Raw genomic sequence first — 19,055 nt, forward strand, 5'->3', positions numbered from 1 at the left:
GAGAATTATTGATTGATCTGATAAGACAGTTTCAAGTGCCAGCTGAACTTGCTTCATTTCAGATAGATTTGAATTTGTATAACAATAATATTAATGTCCATTTATTAAAATTCTGAAGCAATGTAGAAAATAACAGATTATAAAAGGGAACTTGCTATTTTATTTTTTGAATTTGCAGAGTTACAGATAAGCTGAGTGATACTGATCTGGATATGAAGTGTTGGCTTAGTTGGCGCTTTGTATGTCTGTCCTTTTTGAAAATGGAAGTTTGCTAAGTCCACTAACAAAGCTTCATACTTTGGACCCCAAGGGGCCAGCAATGACAACTTGTACCAGCGCCTGACTTCTAGCTCACTTCCTGCTTTTGCTGACTAATACATAGAGGCCAGCCAGAGGAAAAAATGATTTGCGTTGATGTAGGCAGTTGCAAAATTGTTACATATAAAGAATAATAAATAGTGTCTCTGAACTAGATGGTACTTTTATTCAAGATGTGCACAAGGGTGTAGGATCTTGAAATGTCTTGTCAAAAGAATGCATCTTTAATTGTTATTTGTGACTGAGTTTGCAGGTAGCGTTTGTTCTGACATAAATCATGGAGTTATTTCTGGTCATTACAAATCGGTGTTAGGAAAAAAGTACTTATTTTTAATAAATGAGAATAAACAGAACACAGGGTTCTTGCAGCCTGCCTTTCAGCAATAAAACCGAAACATACTGGCAATACTGAGCAGGTTGGGCAACACCAGTGAGTGAGAGAAACTGAGTAATGTTTCACAACGATAATCTTCCAGCTTAACAAAATGAAATCAAAGATGCTTTAAGTTGCAGAGAAGGGGAATCCGTGGATAACAAAGCTATGGGGTGGAGATAAAGAGAGTTTGGAGAGAGGGAGGAGGAGGCTTATTAATCTTATTTGATCTGTCTGGAAGAGATGCAAATAGAATGGAATAAATGAAAACAGGGAAAAGGTATACTCAGCAAATTAGGCAACAACATATGTTCGAAGATGAAAACGAAGTAATTATTACAAGGAATGTTCATGAATCTCACAAAGTCGGACATAGCTTGAATCCAAGCTGGTATCTACTGTATAACTTTGAAATAGAGGTTGTAAATAACAATTAATAAACAGTGATTAATCACTGTAATGGATAATGAGATTAGACAGGCTTTTGAAACGATTGAGAAAATACTAAAAATTCTTATTGTTTTATTATTCTTTGTTAATGTCTTTCTAACCCTTTGTTTTATTTCATTCAGTGGACAACTGATCAGGATGTGGCAGATGCTGTCCACTCGGTTGGTGTGCAAGATCTATTGGAAATCAGGTTCTCTGAAAACCGTGCCAATGGGCAATCAAAAGGGTAAGTTCATGTGAAAGTTTAACTGACAGTTAACCCTCAGGTCATGTTTGTAATAAGGTGTTAAAAATTAGAGAGCCTTTCATGTATGTTGATTATGAACAAGTCTCAGAACTATCTCAGTGCTTCAAATGCAGTGAACCATATTTGACTCAAGGTGTCTATTGTGATACAGAAAAGGAGTGCAGGTATGTTAAGGTCCAGTAGTTCTGGGTACAGCATTCAATGGAATCAAGGCATATTTATTGAATTAGTGTTAAATGCAGCTTGAATGGCTGTTATTTATCTGCTGAAATTGCAGATCTGTAAACCAGATCATGCAAAAATGCTTGTAAATGCCAAAGTAATTTAACCTATGTATTAATTTATTGCAAGCCAAATCATCCTTGTGTAACAGTCTTTGAATTACAGTTGGCCCTCATTATTTATCCGGTATTAGCATCAGTTAGTCAAACGTTTGTCTTAGTATATAGTATACATTTTACCTTTCTATTGCATATAAAACACTGAAGAAACATATGTATTTCAATAATTAAACCATTGCGTTGCTTAGTAATAATTCACATGCTCCATTAAAATTGTTCTGATTGTTGACCAACTGTATCCTAATGCTTTTCCAATGACCGATGGGGTTTCACCTCTTTCCGATCGCTTTATTACTTCCACTTTATTTTCAATTGTGATCGTGATTATTTTCGTGAACAGAAACACTGCGGATTTAGAGCTGCGCCTGCTCTTAAAGTCCACCGCACTGAGACAGGTTAAATAAGGTTTAGGGTTCCGCTGGGCCATAGAGACCACCGCACTGGTCAGGCTAAATAAGGGACTTGAGCATCTGCATTTTTTGGTATCCGCGGGGGGGTCCCGGAACCAATCCCCCGCGGATAAGGAGTGCCGACTGTACCTAAACAAAGAAAGGAATTACAGATTTACATACTGTAAAAATGTCTAATATTAACTTCAATATTACTAATTTTTATTTTAATTTTCTTCGTGTTGAGTTTAGTATGCGTGCAAATTAATTCTAGTAAGATGGCAGCGTGCTTTGTCGCAGCAGCCTCTCCGGTTTCAGCAAATGGTGCCAATCTGTGTCGTAAATGTTTTCCTTGTGATGCAAGACCCTGTTGGACATTGATAATCCTACATAATGCAAGTACAATTAATTGGTGAGATTGACAGTGTTGGGGGGGTTCTGCTTGGCCTCGGTTATTGTGCAATCTTGCCCCTCATGCTCTGGTGTCGCCTGTTACAACCTCCCGGGGAAGAGGCACTGGAGATGGTGTGAGAGAGAACAAACAAAACGGATATATTGAAATTTGTGCTGAGTTGCAGGCTGGCCCCTGCAGGCCATTTCTCCTGTCAGTGCTGCTCTCCCCAGTGTTCACTCCCTGGAAGAAAAGCTGGATTACGTTCACCTGTAGCAGAGCCAGAATGAGATGAGGAACTGCTGCATGCTTGTTCTTGCAGAGGTGTGGCTCTAGGACTACATCACATGCATCAATTATCTTCAGGCCATGCCACTTGGAGACTTGTGCTAATATTATTTATGTGACTGCGTGTAGTATCTTTTGCACTTTGGCACTGGAGGAACAAATGTTTTGTTTAGCTGCTAAATGTGTAATGTTGAATGACAATTAAACTTGAACTTGAACAGTCTTAAATTAGTCAGAATGTAATCAGGTTAATGCAGTTGGTCCAGTGTGTAAGTAAGGGACACACCCCTGAATACTCCAGTATGAGCTCCTGTGGTTATGTGCACATTGGACTAGTTTAACTGTAAGGGGCCATTTTCTTTTCTTTTTCCTTTTAACTGTTTGATAAAGCTGAAATTGGCAAATACACTTTCTTTATAATTTTGTGCAGTGTACGATCTATTATTTCCTGCCGATCAATAATTGTGTATAGGCAGTATTTACACAGCATTCACTCAAATTGGGGTTCTGCTGATTGGAACATCCCAGCTTTTTAGTTGAACCCCAAATCATACCAACCCTAGAAGTACGTTGTTTATAAAGGTGGCCTTCTCACCACTGAGTCCTACGGCTGTTAGCTGATATAGCTATCAAGCTAAGTTTGCATGCAAGCCCAGTGAAAGGGTTACATGTGTTTGACCTCTCTGTAGTAATGGAGAGATCTGTTTATTTATTTATCTATTTGTTCGTTCATTTACTCATTGATTTATTTATGTATTGAGATATAGTGCAGAATAGGTCCTTCCAGCCCTTTGTGCCACCTAATAACCCCCAATTTAATCCTAGCCCACCAAGGAACAACTTACAATGACCAATTAACCTACCAACAGTGACGTCTTTGGACTGTGGGAGGAAACAGGAGCAAAGCCCACACGGCTCGGAAAGAACATACAAGCTCTTTACAGGTAGCAGTGGTAATTGAACTTGGGCTGCTGGTACTGTAAAGCATTGTGTTAACCTCTGCTCTACTATGCCACCCCAAGGAGAAAGTCAAGGACAGACAGGTCAGTATGGGATGGCACTAGGAATGAAAATGACATGCAGCGAAAAGCTTGATGTCTGTTGTGGACTGGGTACGGGTGCTCCAAAAAATGGTTACCTTGTCAACATTTTCCAGTGAACTCTACATGGTGAAATCAGGCACAGACCAGGTGATCAGTTTGCTCTGTTAACAGGCAGCTTGAGCTTCTTGTTGCATGTCATTTTAACTCCTCTTCCCACTCCACTGCTCTGTCTGAACTTGGCACTTGCCATTGTTACAGTGAGGCCAAATGCAAATTGGAAACCCATCACTTTGTATTCTGCTTGGGTATCTTACAACTCAGTGGTATGAGCATTGAACTTTCCAACTCTGGGTAATTCAAAGGTTCAAAGGTCCAAATTTAATGTCAGAGAAATGTATACAATATACATCCTGAAATGCTTTTTCTTCGCAACCATCCACGAAAACAGAGAACTACCCTAAAGAATGAATGACAGTTAAATGTTAGAACCCCAAAATCCTACCCAGCTCTCCTCCCTCCTGCATGTAAGAGGCAGCAAGCCACAATCCCCCCCCCTCCCTCCACCAGCAAAAAAAGCATTGGCACCCACCACCAAACACTCAAGCATGAGCAAAGCAATAGCAAAGACACAGACATGCAGTTACCCCAAAGACTTGGCATTTCACCCAGTATACGACATACTACAGGCTCTCTCTCCCTATTAAGGGAGAAGGAGGTGTCTCCGTTTTCCCACAACCCTAGCATTGTCTTTCCACAGACACACACTTGTTTGTCCACCTAATTTTCTTATCCTTTTGGTCACTGTCTCCACCCCTTTGCTCTACCTGGTTTCATCTGCCCATCATCCCCTTCCCATATGATTCCCATTGATGACCCTACAGTATAACCATGTTCACTCATATACTGCTATAAATTGGTAATCTTTCCTCTCAGTCCTGTTGCAAGGTCTTGAAAAATCTAATAAAATGTTTTGCCTCCTCAAATGCTACTTGACCTGCTGAGATTTTCCTGCTTCCTGTATTTTGTAATAGCAATTCAACCAGTGTTTTAAGGTGGTTTTCATAGAAGCTTTTATAATCCTAACAGGCACAGAGAAATCTCAAGTAAAAAGTTCTGGCAGCATGATATTCCAAGTACAACAACATGAATCAAAGAAAATCTGGAAAAATTGGAAAATACTTCTTCAGAATAAGTTTTCAATAGCAACTTAAGGTTTTATTTATACATAAAGAATAGTCAATTGCAAAAATGTCTATTATTCTGTTTAAAACAATCAGTTGGGAAGTGAGATAGATAAATGATGCCCACCCCCCAAAAAATTTATATTCCTGCTGAACTTTAGGTATTGGTAGGTGAAATAACCTGGTTAAATACAGAGTGTGTTTTTCTATATCACATTGGACTTTCTTTTTGATCATGGGATCATTCTTTCTCTGTATAACTGGCTTCCCCAAGGAACTTTTATTATTATTATTGGCCAAATATTAATAAAAACACAATCAGACAATAATGAAGAAATAGTAGTCTTATTTTAATATTTCTGTGTTGTCATTAATAATTTTGATTCTGTTTACAGAGATACCATTGTTTTCTGAAAAATGCCCTGCCTCTGGTATAGATTTATAACTACTTGTTGACTACTTAGTTCTTAATTACTATTGATTCATGTTTACAAGTAGAGCCTATGATATTTTTTGTAATTAGAAGGGGCTTGGTTTCTGAACAAGATTGGTTTCTGAACAAGAAAGTTAATTTGGAAGACTTTGTTTTTGTGTATTATTCACTTATTGGATGTAAGCGTCACTGATCACGCTAGAATTTGCTGTACTTTCTTAATTGACTTGGTGGTGGTGAATCCCTGCCTTGAACTGGTACATTCCTTCTAGTGAAGGTGGCGTGTCTGTTAGCCTATCACCCCTGCTGAAGCATAGGCCTCCAACAACAACTCACCAGTGTCCTCAGTTATCCCCAGGTGTAGCCCATCTTCAAAGCTTCCTCTCCCAGGAATGAGGTATTTAGAGCTTCTGCTGGTGTTTCTGTAGCCCTGCGTTTTATTGGATGGGATTGCAAGCCTCATGCTCAACACTCCACCTTTCGCAGCCAGACTTAGGACTGCCCATGGCAGAGTTTAGGTACCATATTGTAGGGTAATACATAGTGGTTTTGATACAAATCAATGTACTGCTAAGCCCTGTAAGAAGACCATTAAGATTCAGCTACATTGATGTGGGTCTGGGTTACTTATAGGCCACACTGAGTAGGGATGGCAGGTTTCCCTCCCTTCTAGCAGTTACTTCAAAAGTTCAAAGTAAATTTATTTTTGAAGTATGTATATGCCATCATATACAACCCTGAGATTAATTTTCTTACGGGCATGGTCGATCATTTCATAATAGAATAATAACCATAATAGAATCAATGAAAGACAACACCAACAGAGCATTCAACCAGTGTGCAAATATAAAAAGAAAGGAAGAAGTATAATAAATAAGTAATAAATATTGAAAACCAATGAGATGAACATGAGAAAGTGAGTCGGTAGGTTGTGGGAATATTTCAGTGACTTAAAGTGAAGTTATCCCCTTTGTTTCAAGAGCCTTATGGTTGAAGAGTAATAACTGTTCCTGAAACTGGTGATGTCATTGGTGAAGCTCCTGTACTACTTTCCTATGGTGAGAAGAGAGCAAAACCTGAGTGGTGGGGGTCCTTGATGATGGATGCTGCTTGCTTGCAACATTGCTCCGTGTAGATGTGCTCAGTGGTAGAGAGGACTTTACCCATGATGGACAGGGCTTTATCCAGTACTTTCTTTTAGGAATTTTCATTCAAGGACATCGGTGTTTCTTTACCAGTCAATATACTCTCCAACACACATCTACAGAAGTTTGTTAGAGTTTTAGATGTCATGCTGAATCTTCGCAAACTCTGAAGAAAATAGATGCACTGCCGAACATTCTTCATTATTGCTCTTATGTGCTGGGCCCAGGACAAGTCATCTGAAATGATAACACTGAGGAATTTAAAGTTGCTGACTTTCTTCACCTTTTAATCCTCCGATGAGGACTGGCAGTTGGACCTCTGGTTCCTGCCTGCTGAAGTTAATATTCGGTCTTGCTGACATTGAGTAAGAGGTTGTTGTTGTGGCAACATTCACTCAGATTTTCAATCTCCCTGCTATATGCTGATTCGTCACCACCTTTGATTCAGCTTACCACAGCGATGTCAGCAAACTTGCCTATGACATTGGAGCTGTGCTTAGCCACAAAGTCACAAGTGTAAAGCAAATAGATCTGGGGTCTGAGCACACAGCCTTGTGCATATGGGCTGATGGAGATTGTGGAGAAGATGATTTTGCCAATCTGAACCGACTTGGTCAGTTAGTATTGAATGCCAAACTGCAATTGATGAGGAGCATCCTGATGTATGCATCTTTGCTATGCTGATGTTCCAGGGTTGAGTGAAGTGCCAATGAGATGCCATCTGTTGTGCCCCTGTCGCTCCAGTAGGCAAATTGGAGCAGATCCAAGTTGCTTTTCAGGCAGGAGTTGAGAGGGTTCTTCACCAACCTCTCAAAGTACTTCATCACTATGGATGTAAGTGCTACTGAACAATAAGCGTTGAGACAGATTAACCACCTTCCTCTTAGAAACCTGTATAATTGAAGCCTGCTTGAAGCAAGTGACTGCAGAAGATCTCAGGGAATACTCAGTCGAAGAACTCAGTGTGACCTCCTGTATATCAGCGAAATCCAACGTAGGTCGCAAGACTGCTTCGCAGAGCACCTACGCTTCATCCAGCAGAAAGAGCAGGATCTTCCAGTGGCCACCATTTTAATTCCACTTCCCATTCCGGCATGTCTATCAATGGCCTCCTCCACTGTTGTGATGAGGCTACAGTTAAGTTGGTGGAACACCACCTTATATTCCATCTGGGTAGCCTCCAACCTGATGGCATGAACATCGATTTCTTGAACTTCTGGTAATGCTCCCTACCCACCTCTCCTTCATCAGTCCCCATCCCCTTTTCTCTCTCTCATCTTATCTTCTTCCCTGCCCATTACCTCCCTCTGATGCTCCTCTCCTCTTTTCCTTCTTTCATGGCCTCTGTCCTCTTCTATCAGACTCCCCCTTTTCCAGCGTTGTATCTCTTTCACCAATCAACTTCCCAGCTCTTTACTTTATCCATCCCCCTTCACATTACACGTATCACCTAGTGTATCTCTCTCCCCTACCCCCACCTTTTAAATCTACTCAGCTTTTTTTCTCCAGTCCTGCCGAAGGGTTTTGGGCCGAATCGTCGACTGTGCTCTTTTCCATATATGATGCCTGGCCTTCTGAATTCCTCCAGCATTTAGTGTGTGTTGAATGAATACTCCAGCCAGTTGATCAGCATAAGTCTTTAATACTTGGCCAGGTAGCCCATGTGAGCCGAATGCTTTCATAGGTTTACCCTGCTGAAGGATGCTCATATGTCGGCCTCAGAGACTGAAATTATAGGATCATCGGGTGCTGTGGGAGTTTATGATGGAACTTCCATATTTTGAGGATCAAGGTGAGCATAGAGGGGACAGAAGGGATCTCATTCTTCTGCCTTTCAGGCTGATGGAGTCCCCACCCCCCCTGCCTCGCTCTGGCCAAGTCGATCTATCTTCATCCACTTAAACCTTGGGAGTTAAGTCCACTGGTTCCTTCAGAAGATCTTGAAATCTGTAGTTCATTAAGTTGGTTCAAAAGTACATTTCTTAAAGGGAAATTACATGCTGCAGATTGCAGTGAGATAATTCAGAAGAGGTATATCTAGAAGTATTGTACATAGCCCACAGAACATTGCTGTGGTCCACCAGTGCCATCTTGACCAAAGAAAATTTTTCAACAAACTACAGTGTATAATGGCCTCTTCTAAAAAGAAAGGGAAATCCAGATTATTTTGTTAACTGAAATCAAATTGACAAGTATATTCTTGACAAAGAAAATCAGTGAACAGTAATGAATTTATATCTGGTGATAATAAAGTAGCACTCCAGAGTTTGAACCCTGATTCTGGATTATGCGCCCAGGCTTCCAAATTACTAATTCAACCATTCCATTCCCATTAATAGGCAGTGTTTTAAGTTTGTGGAACATGAACTTTTATTATGGTCAGTTTGATCACCCACACAACAAAGACTTTGCATTTACTATGTTCATATTCTTTAAGCAGATGAAAGGAAGAATCAGTTGCATTGCTTATAACTACTGAGCATGATATTGGCATTGAATAAGGCTGTGATCAAGTTTCATTGTGATGTCTGTTGTATTTGAACACCAAGTCACAATGCAGTAATACAATTGTCTATGTGAGCTATAGATTGTGAATTGTCCTCTGGTTATGTTACAGAAGGCTGCTATGATATGTGGCATTACAATACAAAGGAAAATTGGAATCCACTCTTTTAAATTCAGGTTCCTGTTACTGTCACTTAGTTTTATGTTAGAAAGAGGCCACTTATTTCAAACTCGTCCAGCATATTTATGTTTGCTATTTGTCAGATAAAGCACATCCATTTTAATGAGCCAGGATATTCTTTCCTCCTAAAATTATTTGGATTTTTCAGTCTGGTTACTAGAACATAGTGGCAGCAGCATAATTTGTTTTGTTTAACAACAGGGAATCTGAACACTCTGGTCCAGCTAGTCTCCAGCTTCTCAACTTGACGCAGTTCTGGGGGCTTGTCCCACTCTACATGAGGATGTGATTTTTATTAAACTAATGAGAGCTCAAAGTTATAGTTTTCAAAGAAAACCACCTCAGTGATTTGGAACGGATTTTTCCTTGAGTTACTGGCTGTTTCCAGTGACCGAAGGGACTTTGTACTTTGGAGATGGGCCACTAGCCAAAATTGTGGCATCAGAGCCCTAGGAGGTCTACCTCATCAGCTTCTGGAAAAGAATAATGTTGCTTTTCTACTGTTAGGTTTCCCAACAGTGGTGTAGTTGTGGATAGGATTTTTGAAGATTAGGGCCTGTGAGTGCATTCAGAGCCTCTGCTGTCTCCATGATACACATTTCAATTTCATTAACATGGTAGCAACATTAACTGAGCTTGAATGCATTGCCAGTGCTTGAGGAATAATTTGACCACATACTGGTAAAATGAAATTCTGCAGTTAGATATCTTGTCCCTTTACATTTAACTCTCATCCTAAACTAGCTTGTTTTTAAAATTAAGATGAATGCCACAAATTTATGCAGAAATAAAATGCTGAGAGCTAGAGCATAATTTTATTGCTGGTGATTGCACAAGAGAGCCTGTTCTTGCATTACTAGTGCTTAGTACACAGTAATAATCTCCCTTGTCAGGAGGATAATGTCTGATTCAGGTGATTATTGGCACTGAATGCAATTAATACAGATCACATTAATGTGTCATAATGGAACACCAGTCTTGTGATAACTCAATGGAATAACAATGTGATAATCATAAGCCAGGAAATCACATCCACTTCCTCACACACCAAAGTATGGGTTATCACTTAAAAAAATATCAGCTTACCACTTATGTTCCTGAACTGGAGTCATTGATGTAGTGATATTCATTTGGTGGCTGGAAATTCATAACTTGCTTGGTGTCATTAATGTGGAAAAACAGGTTGGTAGCTACTTAGAAGGAATCAAGTTGCTGTGCCACAGCTAGGTTTCCAAAGGGATTGTCTAGGGATTAGCCTTTTGAAATTCTGTTTCATGATTATTTATCTTAAGGTTGTTTGTTTGCTCAGCCATTTCCATGGTGTATATTTCACTTGCATTATCGTGACAGCAATATTAATTGGCTTGTGTGCGTGCTATTGGGCAACATCTTCTCCTGGATGTTTAAGGACTAGCTCTGCAATTGTGCATTTTTAGATTGTATTTTATTCAGGAATTGATGCAATTAGCCCAGTTATTGAAGTGACAAAATATTTATTCATTCCAAAGTGAATATTGAAAATCTGAACTTCTTTGCTTGGGAAAAATAATTGCTCTTCCAACACTGGAGTTAACCTGTGCATAGACATAAGTTAATGTGAACACGTGAGGCATACTTTTTTATTGAGAATTTAGAGTGGTAAATATATTAATGTTTTAAATGTTTTTAATTGGTGATTAAACAAATGTTTTTTAAAAGTAAAATATCATTGATGCACATGAGAAGGTAAAAGAAGGGTTGACATTTCAATTGAGGAATTAAAAAGTAAGGCCAACAGTGACCAAATGAATAACAGTGTATGTCTTGGTATAAAGCCTTGCAGATCAAGAAGACCTAAGACTAACATAAGCTCTTGAGCAATCTGGTCAGTCTTCTCTAGGACATTAACATAAGTTCTGTCCTAAGGACAAAACTGGATTTGGCTACATTGCCCTCACAGTTAAATAATCTTGTTAAAGCGGTAGCAATTGTCTGGCACTTGCAGAACTATAACAGAAATTGTTAGCAGTGAGTACCGGTAATATCAACAAAGAAAGAGGAGGAATAAAGTAGGAGAGAGTAGTTAATTTAGCTGTAATTGAGATTAAAATGAAGACTGCTACTGTATACTTGTATACAGTCTATTTTGTCTTTCAGTTATTGGCAACTTTTGCAGAGATTATGAAAAGAACTGAGTTTTATCATATCAGAATATAAATTGGAATGGGGCACACCTTCTTGGATTACAACAATAGGAATATACAAAATACAATAAAAATGAACTGGAGACTTCTGTTCTTGTACCCCACACACTGCTGCCCACATTCCCTGATTATCACAGACACGCATACACGTTCTTTCCTTCAGCTTTTCTCACACAATTCAAGCATTGTCTAAGTGTTCATTTCCAAGTAAGAGTTTGGATTGTGAATGTTAACAGGCTGTTTGTATGCCACAGTAAGATTGTGATGTTTTTGTGCACTTTCTACCACTAATTTCCAGGATAGCAGTCAGAGCAAAGAATTTGGGATTATTATCTGTTGAAAGTTGTTTAATGGATAAAAACTGAACATGTCACAGATGAACTGATTGGCAGGTATGCACACCAGTAAATGCTTTTACTGCTAAACTGCCTAATGCCATCTTGCAAGTTCGGTTAGTACATTTAAAACATCTATTTGGCAAAGGCAAAATTAACAGGAGTTACCATTTGAACCAGCATCATTTGCTGAAAAAGATATATATAGGTAGATGGTTCGTGAAGATTGGATAGAATTTGATTGTTCTACACGTGTACTGATGTTCTTTCTGGCCTTTGTGTGAAAATGGATTTTAGACAAAGGAAATATGAAGCTACTGGAAGGCATGCAGCACACTAATTAGCAAGAATCAGTCCCTTCCAATTTTAGGAAAAAATCTGTAGAAATACTGTTTTGTGATGAATAATAGATTTTTTTCCTTTTTGTCTACTCTATTTTCTGCGCAGGTTTGCTGAAGTGTATCTGGGATCTGAAAGTTCTGTCCGGCGACTCATGGAGTTACTTCCACAAAGAGAACTTCATGGACAAAGACCAGAGGTCATGCCTTGCAACAAACAGAATCTCAACCAGTTTGAAGCTCAATCCAAGAAAAGTAAATCTTTGGAAATTCTACACTACATTAGATCTTCATTAACCTCTTTACAACCCTGTATTTTTGTGACACAGAGTAATACCTGCTGTAGTGGAACTGTGAATGACTCTTTCTCATCCAGATATTTCAGGCATTACTCTGGTCACTTACCAATATGTTTGATTCTATCACTGTCTTTATGCAGTAGCATTTGTTTCCATTTGATTAATTTAGCACACAAAATATTAACTGCAAGTATTGTCAATAGGTAATGAACTGAACTAGTTTAATGGATACTAAATTCAGTTCTATGGCTTTGTCATATTAACAAGGACAGGAAAATCATGTTGTTTTGAAGCACATAATGTGCATAATGGAAAGCAAAGCCCAAATTCTTTTGAGGTACTTTGTTTCTACTAATAAGCACCATACAGAAGATATGAATGCTGCTCTGTAAAATAAGAGAAAATCTTCATTTGTGGAATACCCTTCATTATTGGATTGTTAAATTTAGGATTGGGTGACTGTTGGGAGAATCAATCTTGGACTTGGTATTGTTTGCACTGACACCTGTCCAACAGTTTAATATGACAAATGTTTCTCTTTTCATATTTGTGAACTGTAAAGTGATTTTAAATGAATCTTTTTTAAATTATGATGGATGGAAGGAAAGCAAAATATCTTATATTCGTTCAAAAGATTTCTTGTTGTGTTGTGCCCTTGTTGGCCTTTACCGTCAGTGTTCCCAGAGTCCATGATCTCCTGCATGTTGATGTTGCAATAAAATCTTGTGTTTATGCAATTCACTGCACTGAGGTCTATCTGTGCTGTGCATTTGAGGGGGGAAGAGAGACAAAACTCTTCATTATGGCAACTGTTGAGACTTCAAACTGATGAACAAGTGATGTCTTGCATGTTGTGCATTATTTCCTTTTACCCTTTAAGGGTTGGGAATATCTCCATCCCCAAATGTTGGAAATACCTTTTGCACCACTATAAAACATGCTGAATTTGAAATTCTTTGCACAACCACAGGCTTCAGAACTACTCAGTCCAAATGGTTCTATTGGTGTACTCCATTTCAATGTTTCCTATGTTTCATATACTTGGAGAAGGATTAGTTTAGTCTTTCAAACACACTTTGAAAGATACTACTTTGTGAATATAATTTCTTAAAGGGTCAAGATCAAAACTGATCTCCCACTTATTTATAAATTGCATTACTTTTCTATTTATAGTTTCTGTACATATTTAAATTACCAGTGTTGTTGCCAACAGGAATCAGCCAGGAAGAGTTACTGAGCCCAATGGTGTGAGGAGACTTAATTAGCATGCAGTTAATTTAGTTTCATCTAGTTTATCAATGAAACCATAATCTGCTTCTCTGGACTTCCTTTTTGCTCCTCTAAGCTACTATGCCCCAGTCTACATATTCTCTCACTGCATCTTAATTGTGTGTAAATCCAAGCGCACTGCATGGTGATCTCAGATTCTAACGTCCTTTTCCAATACTTCAGAAATGTAGAATGGCTTATTTCCTTTAGTTTCTCTTTCTACATAAAGGCTGCAGGTTTTTACATTCCAGGTCTGACTTTGTTTGCTTTTACTTGTTTCCTATATTTTTCATCCTTGGTTGTTTTGTAATATGGGCTTTTGTGCTGTGAATGAATGCGTGTCAGATTCATGCCCAGTCACCTTTTACAAAGTTACTTAAGGTGAACCTCCTGACAATATTTGTCATTGTGCTAATTCAGCTTCCTCACACTGTCAGGCTCAGTCTCTGTCAGTTTTGGAGTACAGAGCAAAAGTTAATATATTTACCCCTAGCACCAATAACAAGCTTGCCTTTTAGACTGTGTTTGTACACGGGTGTGATAACTGTTGTATCTTTAAAATAAAACACGTTGATCACACAAATCTATTATGAGGCTTAATGATACACAATATCATAAAAATATTCTTTTTGATTTCACTTTGCAATATTCTGCCTGTAGTTCTGGAAATTCTGGTAAGTTGACAACACAGCATAAAATAATCAGTAGAGATTGACCTTGTAAAAATTTGTATCATAAACTTTAAAAATCCTGACATTAGAAAAGGTACGGACAAGTGTTGACCAACTATTAAACTGCCAGTGTTATTTTTGTTGCTGAGAGTTTGACCTTATCCCAACATGTCTTGGCATTGTGAGATGCCTGCGACTTCTTTAATTGTGCTACGAAGCTGATACCTGTTCTTCTTATTCCTAGTATTCCTATGGTATTGAATACACATTTGGTCCCTTTTTCTCCTGAAAATACGGACTATTTTTGTGTTGGGAACTTGTTACTGCTCTATTCTTGAATGTTCTTTGTAGAAAATTGAAGAATGGAACTTCCCCATTGGACGTTTACTATCAATTCCTCAACTCTATGGTCTTTTAACTCTTTCCACCTTTTTTGATTCCTCTAGCTGTTCTTTCTCCCTGTATTTATCTCCTGCTTTTCTCATTCTTTTGCTGCCTCTCTTTATCCCTGACTCTTCCTTCTTCTTAGATGCTTCTGCACCTCCCCATTCCTTCCTTCTCCTAGCAACTTTTCTCTCCTACCCTATTTCCATTTTCCAGCCACTCTCAATTCTCAGTCATCCTTTACAACTTCTTTCCCAGAGCAACCCACTCCGACCTTTGTCTTCCACCCAACCTCTTTTCCACTCTCATCATCTTTTCTTCACTGTTCCATGTCACTCTTAATACTTGCTTATCTCCTCTCTTCTCTCATTGACTCTTTTATCTGTTCTGTGTGCCCTCTTTCCTTATCCTCCTCCTCTGTCTTCACCAGCATGCCTCATGTCTTGCTGCCTCCCCACCCACATGCCTCGCTTCCCATACTTTCCCTCCAAAATTTTCTGCTTCCTCATGCACAACTTACATTGCCCCCATTTATAACATTTCTTGCCAAACCCTTGGTAGACTTCCAGTGTCCATCTTCCTCTACATAACTTTTTTGTTGCCTCTTGTGAATTTTCTGCTGTGTCCTGGGTTCAATTCTTCGAAGTACCCTAACACCTTATTAATTCTTCATTAAAGTCCAGAGAATATATCCCTTTCTTGGTTTTTTTTTTAAAAAATATCATTAACACAAGAGATTCTGCAGATGCTGGAAATCTAGAGTAACTCATACAAAATGCTGGAGGAACTGAGCAGTTTCAGCAGCACCATTGGAAAGGAAGGCGGAGGAAGCCAGAATAAGGAGATGGAAAGAGTACAAGCTGGAAGGTGATGAGAGAAGCCAAGTTGGGCAAGTTGGGGTGGGGGGAGGTGGGTGAGTGAGGGAGAGTGATGAAGTGAGAAGCTGGGAGGAGATGAGTGGAAGAGATAAAGGACTGAAGAACAAAGAATCTAATAGGAAAGTATAGTAGACCATGCAAGAAAGGGAAGGAGAAAGGGTAAGAAAGGAAAGAAGTAGGCAGATGAGGAGAAGAGAGAAGAGGGGGGCCAGAGTGGGAATGGAGGAAGAGAGAGGAGGGAGGGGGAAAATTCCCATAAGTTAGAGAAATCAATGTCCATCAGGTGGAGACTACCTAGAAAGAACATGAGGTGTTGCTCCTTCAACCTGAGAGTGGCCTCATTGAGTTAGAGGATGCCACATTGGGAGCATGGGATACAATAGGTGACCCCAACAGACTGGCAGGTGAAATGTTATCTCACCTGGAAGGACTGATTGGAGCACTGAATGGAGATGAGGGAGGAGGTGAGTGAGCAGGTGTAGCACTTCTTCGACTTTTAGAGGTAAGTGCCAGGAGGGAGATTAGTGGGGAGGGACAAATGGATAAGGGAATCATGGAGAGAGTAATCCCTGCGGAAAGCAGAGAATTAGGAGGGAGCTAAAGATGTGTTTGGTGGTAGAATCCTGTTGAAGATGGTAGAATTTGCGGAGAAACTTCTACCTCTTCCACCTACCCTGTCCCAGGTTCTTTGTTTTTCTGCCCTCTCCCCTACCCACCTGCCTTTCTCCTCACCTTAGGTTGGTTAACTAATAAAATTTTTGAACCTGGGACTTTTCAAACCTTTATAACCTAGTATAACAAGGAAAGTAATATCTGACCTGAAATCTTGAACTGTCCAACCCCCATTCATTCCAGAAATAGTTTGTTGAATGATGTGTGAATACAGTTGAATTGGTGGAGTGGAAGAAATAATTTGCTAAGTTAAAGCAAATGGAAAATACCCTGTAGTTCAATGCTCTGGACCACAAATATAATGGATTACTTCAGTCTGAAAAACGTTGTCATTCAAAAGCCTACCAGTTTTACTCGTTCTCTGAGGAACTGTTGCAGAGAAAGGCATTTTGCCAATTTTAGTGCTCGTTGTTCTCCTGCTATTATAAATGAACTGATTCATCATATCATTCATTTCCATGTACATTAGCACCCGTTCTGCAATTTATTTCCAGTGGCCCTTCTTCACATTAGAGATGAGACCACAAGTTGTCATTTTCTGTATCAGGGAGTCTTCTACAAGTAAGTATTTAGGAATCCGTATCCTACTTTTTTCTAAAAACAGTGACAGATGCCCAAAAGGAAATCTGTTCTTGTAATATTGACTAATGGGTTAGACAGATAACACATCAGTAATTGCAGAAAATGCTGATGATAAATACATACAGACTGATGAGAAATGTTGATGGAATCCTCCTGTGGAGCCCAGTGATCGCACTCCTGATCATCTCTGCTAACGTGCATGCAGTGGTACCCAAACTGCTTCCAACTGAGCCACAATTTTGAATTCAACATGGAGCTGTTCTCTTTCACTCTATGCTATGCTCCACTCCTCAGCTATTGAGAAACTTACCTTAAATTTGTTGAGGATATCCTTTATATCTAACAAATCTTGCATATCTGGGCACAAGATGTTTTGCATCTGAATAAGCCATAAATAACGGTTATTAAGTTCCTTGCCAGTCAGATCTATCCTTTATCTTCTTCAATAGTTCAACACCATGGTGGAAGAATTAAATAAGTGAAAGTGAACTAAAGACTCTGACTTACAAGGGCAAGAACTTGTCAATTAGATAAATGGGTGCCTCACTAATAGCTTCAGAGAAATAGATTTGGGGCAGCACAGTAGCATAGAGATTGTATTTGCCTGTTATGCTGCTGCCATTTAGGGCAGCAATGAAGATCCTCCATTTATGGTGGTGGTCAGGGCTTCTTTCATCATTTCAGTAGCTTCTCTGTTTTCACTACTCAGGCATGCGAGTCATGGGTGGAGACTCAGGAATACCATCACACTCAGATGGAGAAGGATTTTTCATTGAGGTTTCCATAACAGTTTTGTTTTTCCAGTCAGGGTTGTTAGCTCTGAGCTGAACCCCCGAAACTGGAAGACTGGTGGACAACTTTTAGTTTGTCCTCTACCCTTTGACTCATTCGATGTGGGTGACCCTACCAAGAGCCAGAGCATAAACCCTGACTCCAGCCAACATAGCTCTCCGGGTCATTGAGGCACGCAAGCCTCCGAGTCATGACAAGTTTGTGGTTCTCTTGGAGGAGCACAGCGATTAGCATAATGCTATTGGAATGTCAATGACCCAGGTTTAATTCCACCATAGTCTGTAAAGCATTTGTACGCTCTCCCTGTGACTGGGTTTTCTCTCAGTTCTCTGGTTGCCTCCCATTGTCCAAAAGTGTATGGGTTAGTAGGTTAATTTTTCACATAGCTGTAATTGGGCAGCACAGGCTTATTGTGCTGAAAGCACCATTACCATGTTGTATCTCCGTAAAAAAAACACGAATTAGGCTCTTTATTTGGCATTCTGTATATCCTAAATTTTCTGCAGACATTCTCTCATCTCACATTTTCAAGCATAATAGTCAACATATAGATCAAGAAGTCTCTATTTTTGTTTCTGTTGTGCCAGGAAATTTCTTTTGTAGTGTTTACTGAACAGAGTTTTGCTGGAATTTGGCCTTGCAGTTTGACCATTTTTTTTACTGTTAGCATGGCTAAAATTTTCAACATTAACACTGGCAGATTTTGCTGTTAGATCAAGATCTCATGTATAATATATATAGTGGCTTGAAAAAGTATTTTCCTTTTGCTTCACACAAATGAGAATTACAACCAGGGATTTTGATAAATCTGAGATTTTTTTATTTGTGAATCATATGTCACTTTTTCACAGCAGAGCCCAAAAAAACAGGGAAAATTGTAAACATGAAAAATTAAAAATTCAAAAATGAAAATGTCAGCAGTTCAAATGTATTCATTCCCCTTTGTTGATTACTTAGTTGAACCACCTCTCACAGCTATTTCAGCCAGTAGTCTGTTTGGATAACTCTCTACTAGCTTTGCACAACATGATGGAGCAAGATTTGTCCTCTGCCAGAAAGCTTGAACTGGGGAGGATGTTCTTCTAGTTGGACAACGACCCAAAGCACACTGCCAGAGCAACCATGGAGTGGCTTCAAATGAAGAAAATTTATGTCCTTGAGTGGCCCAGTCAGATTCCTGACCTCAACCTGATTGAACACCTCTGGCAAGACCTCAAGATTGCTGCTCACTGCAAATAACCTGGCACAGCTTGAGCAATTTCGCAAGGAGGAATGAGCAAATCTTGCTCAATCACGTTGTGCAAAATTAATTGAGGCTTATTCAAAAAGACTACTGGCTGTAATAGTTACGAGAGGTGGTTGAACTA

General features: G+C 39.3%; 1 protein-coding gene across 1 annotated transcript in view; it reads left to right on the forward strand.

The window, feature by feature from the left end:
• The window catches only part of LOC132397191 (cleavage and polyadenylation specificity factor subunit 6-like), a 74,113-nt gene that overhangs the window by 23,341 nt on the left and 31,717 nt on the right, over positions 1–19,055 (forward strand). Inside the window, exons 3-4 of the mRNA XM_059975606.1 lie at positions 1,264–1,367; positions 12,251–12,396. Coding sequence (XP_059831589.1) covers positions 1,264–1,367; positions 12,251–12,396 — 250 coding nt within the window. The remainder of the gene's footprint in view (positions 1–1,263; positions 1,368–12,250; positions 12,397–19,055) is intronic.

Source organism: Hypanus sabinus, chromosome 7 (genome assembly GCF_030144855.1).
Source record: "Hypanus sabinus isolate sHypSab1 chromosome 7, sHypSab1.hap1, whole genome shotgun sequence".
NCBI lineage: Eukaryota > Metazoa > Chordata > Chondrichthyes > Myliobatiformes > Dasyatidae > Hypanus > Hypanus sabinus.